At 40.8% G+C, this 12,419-nt stretch overlaps 1 protein-coding gene across 1 annotated transcript; it reads right to left on the minus strand.

Moving 5' to 3' along the window:
- Positions 1-5,721: 5,721 nt before the first annotated feature.
- LOC134853446 (uncharacterized) lies at positions 5,722-12,255 on the minus strand. The gene has a single exon (XM_063869445.1). The coding sequence runs from the start codon at positions 12,253-12,255 to the stop codon at positions 5,722-5,724; it is 6,534 nt and encodes a 2,177-aa protein (XP_063725515.1).
- Positions 12,256-12,419: the final 164 nt, after the last annotated feature.

The following is a 12,419-nucleotide window of genomic DNA, read 5'->3' on the forward strand; positions in this document are numbered from 1 at the left end:
AATTTGCCACATATATGATGGCGGACTTTCCGTTAGAGGACTGGGTTTCTGACAATCCCCCTTCGTGAACTGGGGAGTAGATTACTTTGGTCCGTTCCACGTAAAGACTCGATGAAGCTCAGAGAAACTTTGGAGCTTTTTATCAACAAGTATTACGGACAAAACGTGCCGCTGATCTCGAGGTTGTTCCGTCAATGGATACAAAATCATGTGTAATGGGCATATAACGATTCATTGTTCGGCAAGAAACGCCGTTCTCCATCTGGTCCGATGGCTCGGCCAAATAATTGATTTCGTGGATCAAGAACTGGAAACGCCATGCACCCGCTCTCCTTCCTCATAAAAGCCTGACCTGAAGTTTCAATCCACCCAAAGTCTGATCGTGAAAATTGCACTCGTTCTCGCTCCATCGGGGGCGGAGAAAGTTAGCGCGTGCAAACTATACGTGTTTTCTATAAGGTAGTCATTTCGTTTGAAACTTTTTTGTTGGTTTTAGCTTAAACCTTTCCTTAAAACTAAGATAATTTTCCGAATTTAGAATCTAACACTTGAACTACTTTAAGACTTGTTATGTTTTTGCTTAAGTTTGTTTTTGGTGTTGGTATTTGATGAATTTTGTTACTGTTCAGCTTCGACTTATAGCAACAAGTTATAATAAATTGAGATGTTCAGATTGATGAGATTTTGTTCAAATGCCCATATACTGAGCTGAAGATTTAATTGTCGAAGTAATCGAAAAATGGGTTTTTCCCAGCCGTTAAAATGACCGCCTTAATGTTAGTAAAAAATTGTTTTTTAATTGGTCTCTGAAACTTGCTGAGGTCCCCAAAACTTTAAAAGAAATTTGAGCTCCAAAATACCGGTCAACTTCGTTTGCATCATAAAATTACCTTTAAACAATGTAAGGAACTCTTAAGAATTGGTCTTAATCCCAAACAAAGCAAGTTTGTTACATTTTTTGTTCCGACTTTCGATACCAAAGTGACGGAATATTTGTGCTCAGGGTGGGTTTTTTTTCTTCAGACAAAATTTGACTTTTCAACTAGCCATTTTTGACGGAATTTTTTATATCATTAAAAAGGTATTGTTGTCCTGAGCTCAAACTTGAAATAATATTTGGCTCCTTTTCGTTTCCCCCCTCCTGCAAAATTTTACATGTAAGTTTGTTGACCACATTGTCCGATTGTTATGAAAATTTACATACAGACTGATAAGGCCACGACAAACATATTTGGTCTTAATACTCAACCTCGTAAAACCACTCGTTACACTAATAAGTTGAAACTAGCGTGAGTGGGGGAAAAGGAAAATGAGCCAAATATTTTACCTAAGATCATTTTTCGTAAATTTATGGGAGTTTAAAGATTGCCATTTTGGCCAATTTGGGACAATAAACGCGCGATATATTTCGCGTTATTAACGCGTAAGGGGAGAGTTAATCCGTCTTAAAATTGTTCCAAATTGGTTGAAAGAAGCTTATTTACTATAATTGATTTGTTACAAGAGCGAAGTCTATCCTTTTGTACTTTATATGGCGTGTGGGGAATGATTTTCATAAAAAATTTCAAATTTTAGAAAAAAAAGTCATTCTATTTTATTACATTAATTTTTTTAATGTTTTTACTGATCCATAAAACTTTATTAGGCAGTCGGAACATTCAGGGCATCGCCCTAATACGAGCTTTCTTGTTGACTTTATTTGCCTTGCTTAGCTTCTTTGCAAGTTATGAATTGGAACAAATCATAAAAATCACTGTTGTATAAATAAAAAAAATTCTGTCAGTTTTTACCGTTTTTAAATAATATAATGTCTACTCTTTCAGTATTTGCAGAGAAGTTTCTTCAAAAAAGCCATTCAACTTGACTTTTGCTGTGGACAAATACAAGACGTTTTCAATTTGAAATCTTTCCGATTTGTTTATTATTTTTTCTGAAGTTTGATGTACGAACTTGATGTTCAAACAATTTTTGATATTCTAAATTGTACTAAATGTAAAATTCAAGTGAAAATAGGATATGTCACTATATCATATGTATGCAGTACCAGATAAACATTTTCAATTAACTTCATTTTGTGACTTTTTGAGGGGTTGAAAAATAGAGCTGCATTTACAAAATGCCGCAATGCGAGACAATTGCATAATTAGACCATACAACGTAGACCAAAAAGAGGAAGCAGCAACGGAACGAAAATTGCAGCGAAATTAGCAAACGAAACAAAGTTTTTGAATTCAGTAAAAACCTAAGCTCTGTTTTAAATTTATCAGTAAAAAAGTGTTTGAAAGTGTTTTTTTTTGGGAAAATTGTACAAAGCTTTTGCTATAAGATTGTTTATGTTTTAGCTTCCAACTTTCAATTTCCATCACTGAAAGTTTGAACAGGCATAAATTTCCTTGTGCAGAAAAGTTTGATTCATTCTTCGAACAAGCTTATTGCCATAAAAACTCCGTTATTTCCAGTTTCCCAACCCCCTCGTAAATTGGCACGAACTGGTGAACAAATTGTCATATGGCTATTTTCATGTAAGAAATGTTATAAACATTTTTTCATCTGTTTTACAATGGGGTGAAACATTTGAAAAGAGCGAAGTTTTTTTGTAGATTTTGCGATTCGCGTTTCCTGTTATTTTAAGACACAAAAAGGAAACGTGAAATAACAACTTTTCATACTCTTCCCTTGTCGAAAAAACTAAGGCAGACATAAGAAATTGTCTGTAAACTGTTTTTTATCTCTAAGATGGATGTTAGAAAAGTCCTTAGGAAACGTTTGACTGGCAAATTGGCAAATTTTAACTCGAGGGATAGCAGCAAACATCATTTTAAGTTACATTTCAACTGTATTATCTAGAAATGTTTGAAAGTTTTTTTTCGGGAAACTGTTCAAAATTTTCGATATGAGCCCCCGTACCCAGTAAATTTTCTAAAACAGATCTGAAATAATATTTTTCAGATCTAAATTTCAGATCTGAAATAGGTTGTGAAATGTTTAAATAACGCTTGGATACTTTAAGGATTGGTTATTTCAGATCTAAATTCAGGTCTGAAGTTTTCTTTTTCTTTGTTATTTCAGATCTGAAAAAATCTACTTCAGATCCAAAATTTAATTTTTTCTTGCTTATTTCAGATCTGAAAACTCAACGATTCGGACTCAATTTTTACTGTTTTTGATTTTTTTTTGCGTCTGCGAGCTACTAGCAGGTACTCAGCGAAGTCTCAAGTTAGAGACTTCCGAAGTATGTTTCCCCAAGCATGAGATAAACATTGGAAACGCATAAGTAGCGCATGAACACCAAAAATGTAACAGGTCTAACAATTTTTGAAAATTTTTTAACACAGTTGAACAAGAAATTTAGTTCGAAAAAAAACAGTTTTTGGAAGTATTCGGAAGTTTTTCTGACCGCTAGTTAATCTAAACATAATTGTATATTGCAGAAAAATCAAAAAATAAAAATTCTTTTTTTGCTCGAAATGCATAAATTATAATTTAACAAAGGATTTCTCAGATCTGATTTCAGATCCGAAATTTTCTGTTTCAAGGTTATTTCAGATCTGAACTTTAAATTCTTATCAAGATCTGAAATAAAAAAAATTTCAGATCTGAGAATCAACTTATGTAAGAAATAAAGAATCTCAGATCTTGCACAGAAAATCCCCTGGGTACGGGCCTTTTATTAAATTTCCTCTAAGCTTTCATAAATTTCCTTCCGCCTGCTTTTTGACTGAAAGTCTAAACTTTTAACCGTTCTGAAAAACCTGGCAGAGTCTATTAGAGGTTTTATTTGAAGTACACGATCAAACTAACAGTTCTTACATTAGTCAAATTTATCAAACTTACCAAAAAACGGATCTACTTAACGATCCCCCTACCCCTATAGTATCTCTTTAAGAATCTCCAACCCTATAAATAAATACAGTAAGTTAGCTCTAGAGATTGTATCAAGAATTCGAATTTTGTTGCATTCTGATTGGGTCTAAAGTTAAACTATTTTAATCTTATAAACAATCCCCCTTCTTGAAACGGGGGAGATTGTTAAGCCGATCCCAAAACGCTTTTTTCTTCGGCCCATTCCATCCACACAAACGCCTATCACTCACTCACACCCATATACATGTAGTTGAATTTTGACGTTGTTGTATCGCACTGAAACCTTGCTATGTGAACAAATCAAAAGTACTCACCTCAATTTTTCTTCATGACAAACCAGATAATATTAGAGTTAAGTAAAATGAGAAAAATTACAATTTACCAGCTACTTTAATTGGGCGCGGCTAGTTTGGGCGAAAAATGTCTTAGGCGAAAACAAAAGTTTTATTTCTCAAACAATTGCATTTTCCTCTATTCAAAAGGCTGCATCATGTTTAGAATTTAGCCATCAAAAATAGAGACTGAATTGAGAATGGATATAGATAAAAAGCAGTTTAAGTTATTTATTAGCGGGGCATAGTTACGGATTGTCACACACTAGTAACAATTGAAAACCCGGCCGAAAAACTTTGAACACCAGGTGAGCACAACCATGAGCCTAATTTCCCCTCACAAGAAAACAGAAATTTTTTGGCACAAAAATAATTTGAGATCAATCGAAAATGACTCGACCTAGAAAGAGTTACGTTAACGAGCTGCAAAACTTGCAGAGTTCAAGTGATTTTCCTTCAAGATTATTACAGAATAAGAGGAGGAATGCTTAATGCCCATAATCGTGTGCTACTACCATCGCCAAAAACTATTTTTGATGTTTCCATACCTGGAAATTGATTTAAAAAAAAAACTTCGACACTCGCCCATTCTTATCACATCACGACGAAAAAATACTGGCTTTCTGTTTAATTAAGGGCTTGCGTTGTTTGCCTTCTACTCAAAATATTTTCGCCGATGGCACAAAAATTCCAGTTTTGTGGACTCTGCTACTCGAAAAAAGCGAAACTCAATCTGTCCAATTAGTTGAAGTTATCAGTATTCAATTTTCAGATAATTTAGACTTATCATTCAGCCTTAAAGCGTTTTTGTCTTTGTTCGAATGTGAAACAGGGCGCATAGCTTCTTTGAAAATTTCACTACCCTCAATAAATCATTTTGTATTTTATTTTCATTACAGTCAAGCTGATTATCAAAAAATCGAGATATCTGTATCCTATAAAATTAACCTTGCAAGAAAATTTTTCACCTTTTTACCCCCTGGGCTTGGAAAGATTATGTTCATCTAATTGTTAAGCTTTGGATTTTATTAAAAATTTGTGTATTATAACCAAAAGCGGACGATTTGTCAAAAAAACTTAAAATTTTGATTAAAACAAATCAATATTTGCATGTGGAATGTCTAGTATCGTCAAGTTAATTTGCGTACATTTCATATTTTTGAAAAATGGCATGCCTACTGGACCCTTAATATTGGTCGAAACAAGCCTTCTCTCTGGCTTTGACAATGGCAATACTTTTGGGTGATTCAGATTCCAATTTCAAATCGTAGTTTAGTTGTTGCTTTTAAATGATTTCTTTCTGATTTTTGAGTTTTGAGTCTTTCAGTTTACTAATTTGGCGGCATAATCATGTCAAAAATGTGGTAAAATTAGGTTCGGCAAAGATTAAAGTTCAAATGTCGTAGACATAGCCGGGCCCATTTGCAGGTTGCAAATTAGAAAATTGTTCGTTGAAGCTGATGGTACGTCGTCGTTGATTGTAATGGTCATCTAGTTGTTAGCTGTCGTTGATCATGTTGGTCATCTAGTTGTTACTGTGGTCCAATACTCGCGAGAGTTTGACTGCTGGTCGGTGTAGAATCCCCCTGCTAGTTTTAATTTCGCAGGAGCGAACGATTCCGTCTGCACCTGGGAAAGTACGAAGTACCCGTCCCAGGGGCCAAAGACCTCGAGGCGTTAGGTCTTCCAGTATCCATACAAGGTCTCCTTGCTGAAGATTTTCCACTTGCTTTGTCCATTTCGTTCGGGTCGTCAAGGTTGGCAAGTAGTCTTTGAGGTATCTGTTCCAGAACTGTTGACTCAAGGCTTGAGCTTGTTTCCAAGTTTTCTTGTCCGTTGTGTGGCGAGGGAGAAACAATCCGGGAGGCAAATTGTTTGTTGGTCGTCCTAGTAGAAGGTGATTGGGTGTAAGGGGCTCGTCGTCGGTTGGGTCTGATGAGACGTGGGTTAGCGGGCGAGAATTCATCATAGCTTCAACCTCGCACGTGAAGGTTGACAGAGTTTCGTCGTCCAGTGCCCGTGTTCCAATGACTTTGTAGAAGGCAATCTTAAATGTTTTTATGAGGCGTTCCCATGATCCACCAAAGTGAGGAGCTGCAGGTGGGTTGAACTTCCAGGTTATTCCAAGTAATTGGCATTGATTGTTGAAGTCGTTGCTGTGTTGAATCTCAGAAAGGCTTTCCTGTAATTCCTTGTCAGCTGCAACGAAGGCTTTTCCGTTGTCAGAGAAGATGATCCTGGGTTTACCGCGTCTAGCGATGAAACGGCGTATGGCTTGTAGAGTTGAGTTTGTGTCAATTTGCTGGCATATTTCTGAATGAACTGCTCGCGTGACGAGGCAGGTGAAGAAGAGAACGTATCGCTTACTGTACTCGTCGTTGTTCCGCGTGGCAAAGGGTCCAAAGAAGTCAATTCCTGTTGAGTAGAAGGGGTAACTGTTTTCCGATAAAGGGAGTCGTTGTAGGGGTAGATCTGCCATCAGAGGCTTCACTGGTTCCTGTCGAAGGCGTCGGCAAGGTATGCATTGTCGAATAGTTTTCTTCAGATGCTTGCGTGATCTTATGATCCAAAAGTCCTGTTGAAGAATGCTTCGGGTGTGTTCCATTCCACAATGGGAATTTATTTCGTGTGTTTGCTTCATGAAGAGTTGTATTGGGTAGTTTTCTGCGTTCAGAATGACTGGATGTCGGCTGCAAAGTAGAAGCGGGGCTTTCTGTAGTCGTCCTTTGGCACGTAAGTATCCGTGATCGTCGATGAAGGGGCAAAGAGGTTGTAGAGGGCTGCGGGGTGGAATGTCAGATTTCTTTGTCAGGCATGCTATTTCCTTGGGGAATGATTGATTCTGTGAGTGTTTAATGATCCATGCGAATCCTAAGGTGAGGTGTTGAAGTGAGAGGCTCTGGCGTGTCTTCCTTTTGATGTTTTCTGCGAAGAGAAGAACATATGAAGTAACTCTGAGTGCTCTTGTCCAAGTGCTAAATCGGTTGAAGTCGATTACTGATGTTGGCGGTTGTGGGTCGTTGTCTGTCAGATGAATATCGGCTGTAGGTTGTGTTGGCGGGTGATTAGGCCAATCGGATGATGGTCTTAACAAGAAGTCTGGTCCTTTGATCCATCGTGAATCGGTAGTCATGTCACATGCTTTGTAACCACGTGTTCCGTCGTCTGCAGGGTTGTCTTTGCTGGGCACGTATCTCCAGTCCAGAGGAGATGTTGAGTCCATGATGAAATTCAGGCGGTTGGCAATGAAGATCCGGTGTCGTTGATTCGGCGAGTTTATCCAATGAAGAACTGTTGTACTATCTGTCCATAGTGTCGTACTGTCGATTCTTATGTCATGTTGTTCTTTGATGAAACGAGACAGTTTAGCTCCGTTAGTGGCGGCTTGAAGCTCGAGATTTGGAATTGTCATTCTGCTGATGGGTGCTACTCGGGCTTTTCCAATGACGAACTTGAGTTCCGTTGTGTCGTCGTCGTATCTGATTCTGAGGTAAGCAACTGATGCTAAGGCAAGTTCGGAAGCGTCGCTGAATACATGGAGTTGGGTTTCCAGTATCTTCGTTTCTGGTTTGAAGTAAGTCCGGGGCAGGCAGATGTCGTTGAATTGGCTTCGCTTGTCTATCCAATCGTTGAGGTCTGTTAAATGATCCATGTTTAGAGGTTTGTCCCATTGAGGTCCATTACTCCAGGCAAGTTGAAGTGATTGTCGTAGTCGAATTGTCAGTGGCATCGTAATTCCAAGCGGGTCAAAGATTGAAGAAGCAAACTTCAATAGTTTGCGCTGCGTTAAGTCCTTCTTGTCAATGGCGTGAAACTTCTTTGCTTCCACAAGAAAGACGTCCGTGTCTGGTTTCCATTTCACTCCAAGAACTCTTTCGAGGGGTCGTTCCTTCTTGGTGAGGCTGTCGTTGTTTTCCAAGTGGTTCTCGTTAACTGTTGTGAGGAATTGTTGAGAGTTTGAGGTCCATTTTGTGAGGTTGAAACCTCCAAGGCTGAACATCTTTTGAAGGTCGTTCATTAACTGTGTCGCTTCCGTCGGCGTTGAAACGGCTTTGTATAGGTCGTCCATGTATATGTTGCGTTTTGTGATTTGCTCCAAGGCTGGATATTTGTCGGCATTGTCCTTCGCACATTGTCGAGTGGCGTAGCAGGCAACACATGGTGAGTCGGTAGCTCCGAAGATGTGGCGGGTGTATTGGAAGGTTGTGGGTTGGCCCGTGTTGTCCTTCCACAGAAATCGCAAATACGGCTGGTCCTCTGGGCTCACGAAGACCTGCATGAACATTGATTCAATGTCGGCAGAAATAGCGATTTGGTCTTCGCGAAATCGCATAACGATTCCAGTAAGGTTTGTGAGGAGGTCTGGTCCAGTTAGTAGGTTGCTGTTGAGTGATACTCCTTTGTAGATGCTCGATGCATTAAGGACTCGGCGTACCTTGCCAGGTTTATTGATGTTTGTCACTGGATGATGAGGAAGGTACCATTTTCCTGTTGAGTCTTCATGGGAATCATCAACTTTGACTATGAAACCTTTCTGCAAGTCGGTGTCGATGGTCTCCTGATATTTCTGTGCCATCTCGGTGTTTCTCTTCAGTCGTCGGAGAAGGCTGTCGAGCTGCTTCTTGGCAAGCCATCTATTGTTTGGCAGTTGTTGTCCACGTTTCCAAAGCATTACAATTTCGTAGTGTCCATTGGGCAAGCGAGTTGTTGAAGATTCCAAGATGCGGAGAGCTTCCTTGTCGTCTGTTGAGAGGCTGCGTTGGTCAGTTGAAATCCCTTCGGCGTCCAATTTCATCCATTCAGCTACGTGGCGAAAGAGTTTATCGTCTGTCGTGAAGTTGATTGTGTTGATGTCGTTGGGTGTCGCTGCATTGTCTCGTCCACAGAGAGACCATCCAAGTGGCGTTTTCCATCCAATAGGCACATTTTGTTTTGAATGGATTACTTCTGAAGGTGTCACGAGTTCGGCGAAATCGCATCCAATGATGATTCCGATTTCTTTCGAGGGCAGTGTGGCTATCCGAATGTGTTGAAGAGGCTCGTTTCTTTGGCAGATGGAGTTGACGAGTTCAGGGTTGAATTGGGAAAGGTTCCAATCCATTATGACGTCGATGTCATTTAGTTGAAATGGCTGCTTTTGCTGGTTGTAGGGTCCAATCGCAATCGTCATCTTTGTAGAAGCTGTGTCTGATGATGTCAGTGCTTGGTTTAGCTGGATGGTGTCGTCTAACTGCAGATCTGGTTTGAGTTGGAGGGCGATTGATGATTTAAGCAATGTCAGTTTGCTTCCACAATCAAGCATTGCATAGGCATGAACTGTATGTTTGCCATGAGAGATCGTTATTGGCAGGGTCGGAATGTGGCGAGTCGATTTCCTTCTGTTTATGCTGGTGCTGCAGTTGGTGGTGTCGTCATGTTGTCTGGAGTTCCGGTTGGCTGTCTCCCTTTGTGTCGTCGAGTTGTAGGTGCTGCTGTTGTGCAGAAGTGTGTGGTGTTTCTTACTGCATCCGTGCGTCCGGCAGGTTTGCGTTGATTGACAGTCGGCGAACTTGTGGGGGCTGAGGCAGTTGAAACATAGTTGTAGGTCCCTGGCATGCTGTAATCTGTCCTTTGGGTTCATTGCGATGAAGTGATGGCATTTTCCAAGGTACTGGCAATTGCGTTTCTCCGGGCAAAAATCTCGTCGTTGATCCTTTTGTCCAGATTTATGTTGCTGCTGGCTGCGTTGCTGGTTCCGGTGGTTCTGATTGGCGCGGTGATCCGATGGTCCATGTTGGTGGGTGTGACCGTTGGATGATGATCCTTGAGTGTTGCTGCTGTTGTAGTTGTTGTTGCTGCTGCTGTTTCTGGTGTTGTTGTTGTTGCTGTGGCTCGGCAAATCGCTGCATGCTTCGGCGTAGATGTTGAACCAATTGGTGAGGTCGATGAGTGATGGTTGTCTGATGTTGCATTGCAGATTGTATCTATTCCATTCTAGTCGGCAAGGGGTAGGCAGTTTTGACAAAACTGTTTGGACATTTGTCGTAGAGTGTAGATCGTGCTGGAATCCAAGTGTCGTGAATGTATCGACCATTGTCTGTAGGAAGTTGGCGAGGTCCTTGTAGCTTCTGGTATGTCGTAGATTGGGGCCGCTGATGGCGTCGAGTCGTCGAAGGAAGGATGTAACTATCTTCGTCGGGTTACCAAAGTCGTTTTCCAGTCGCTGAAGGGCTGCGTCATACATTGCTCCATTGCATCCATATCCTCGGATAAGAGATTTTGCATCTCCGGATACAAGTTTCTGCAGATGTGTCATCTTTTCCGAGTTTGTCATGTCGGTGCTGTTGATGGTTGCGTTGAACAGTCCTATCCAATCTAACCATTGTTCAGGTTCTCCGTCGAATATGAATGGTTTGACAATGGGCACTGATTTCCTGAATGTCTTCGAGATCGTTTGATGATGGGTGTGGTCTGTCGGTGCTGTTCCAAGGTTGGCAGGAATCGGAGGAAAATAAGACGGCTGGTTTTGATGTGCTGCATGTTGATGTGCTGCATGTTGATGGACTGCATGTTGATGAGGGGGAGGTCGGTTGATATTTTGGTGAGTTGATCCTGTTGGTCCCCTGCAGCCTGCATGAGTGAAGGCTTTTGTTGATGATGTCGGCATGTTCGTAGGGTTGTATGCTGTCGTGGTTCCCAGAAATCCTTCCTGGTACGATCTTATGGCAGGTTGTGTACATTGGTGAGTCAGGGTCGGCTGGCTGGAGGTCCAATTTGTTGCTGTTCGTTGATCTCCTTGGTTTGTTGGCAGTAGTGCTGGTTGTGCTGGTATCGGTACTCCGTTGATGTTTGTGATACCCTTAGCTGTCGTCTGGTGTCCACAGAACACGTTGGTGGGGGGATGATTGGTTGAATTCTGATTTCCAATCGTCAAGATGGGTCTAAAGGCGCTATTCGGATTATGTGTCCTCTGTTGCTGACTTGGAGGCTGATTCTGTTGTAGGCTTGAAGGCTGGTTCTGTTGTTGGCTTGAAGGCTGGTATAGTCCATGTGGGGGGCTAGCTGTCTGGGGAGCAAGAAATGGGTGTGTGATTTGCTGTCCAATCATTTGACTCTGAGCTGCTTTTGAAGTTGCTGTCGGAAGAAATATTGGCGCTGAAACATTTCTTTGTTGGGTTGCTGGTGCGTTCATCTGCTGATTGAAAACTTGGATTTGAGTTCCAGGGTTGGAGTGTGGTGACGTTTCATGAAGTTGAGCTTCTGAGTTCGGTCTTTGTCCCACTGTTGCTGTCAATTGCTGATTGTCGATTTGGAGTTGAGTTCCATTGTTCAATTCTATAGTCGTTCCTTGAAGTTGAGCTTCTGGGTGGTTCGGCTGAAGGTTTGAACTTTGTGACAAGTCGGCGTTCGACTGCTGCAATGAGAGGTTTGACTGAAGATGGAGGTGAGTTCCATGGGCAGTTTGAGTTCCAAGAGTTTCTGTTTTTTGTTGATGAATGCGATGATCCAAGGTATTGGCGTCGCTGTTAGATCCGGGGCGAAGTAGGAGTCCTGAATTGTCCTGGGCGGAATTTGATCTGTGGTTTGAAGTAGCGTTTAAGCTTGCTGGCAATCCTGAAAATTGTGGCAAATCGTCCGGGGTGTCCTGGTCTATGGTGACGTTTTGTGTAGTGGTACTACGGGTTAAACTTTCCGTTTGGCGTCGAAGGGGAAGATTTTTCAAGGCTTGTCGTATTATTGAAGGCGTCGAGACGTTGCTGGCTACTCGTGATGAGTTTAAAGAAGACGTGGCAGTGTTGTTGAGGGTACGCTCGTATCGTTTTGATCGTAGTTGGATCGTTCGGTACAAAACTTTCAAAGTTTTCAATCGTTCAATGATTGAGTCTTGCTGGTCCGTTCCGGTGTGTATTATCTTGACTGCTTCGTTATTGGCATCGTCAAGCAAGCTCTTCAATTCCGTTAAGAAATCGTTTATGATCTGTACTTCGTCGGAATCGCTTATGGCTTGGTTAATTGCTTTTGCTAAAATTTCTACGTCTGTTTCTATGACTTTAAAAACAGCATCATAGGTTGAATTCATTTTTAATTGACTTTGTCTCCTAAACTTAATTCACTTTTTGACGTGTCAGACAAAAATGTAAATGGCCAATATGTAATTCCTTTGATTACATGGAACCCTCGCAATTGTATTGTAACAAAAAAAATGATTTTGAGTTTTTTTTTTTTCTTTGGAACTTACAATCC

This window comes from Symsagittifera roscoffensis, chromosome 8 (genome assembly GCF_963678635.1).
Source record: "Symsagittifera roscoffensis chromosome 8, txSymRosc1.1, whole genome shotgun sequence".
NCBI lineage: Eukaryota > Metazoa > Xenacoelomorpha > Acoela > Convolutidae > Symsagittifera > Symsagittifera roscoffensis.

What these genes read in the sequence shown, in the direction of transcription:
- LOC134853446 (XM_063869445.1), bottom strand. Translation starts at nt 12,255, where the DNA reads ATGAATTCAACCTATGATGCTGTTTTTAAAGTCATAGAAACAGACGTA.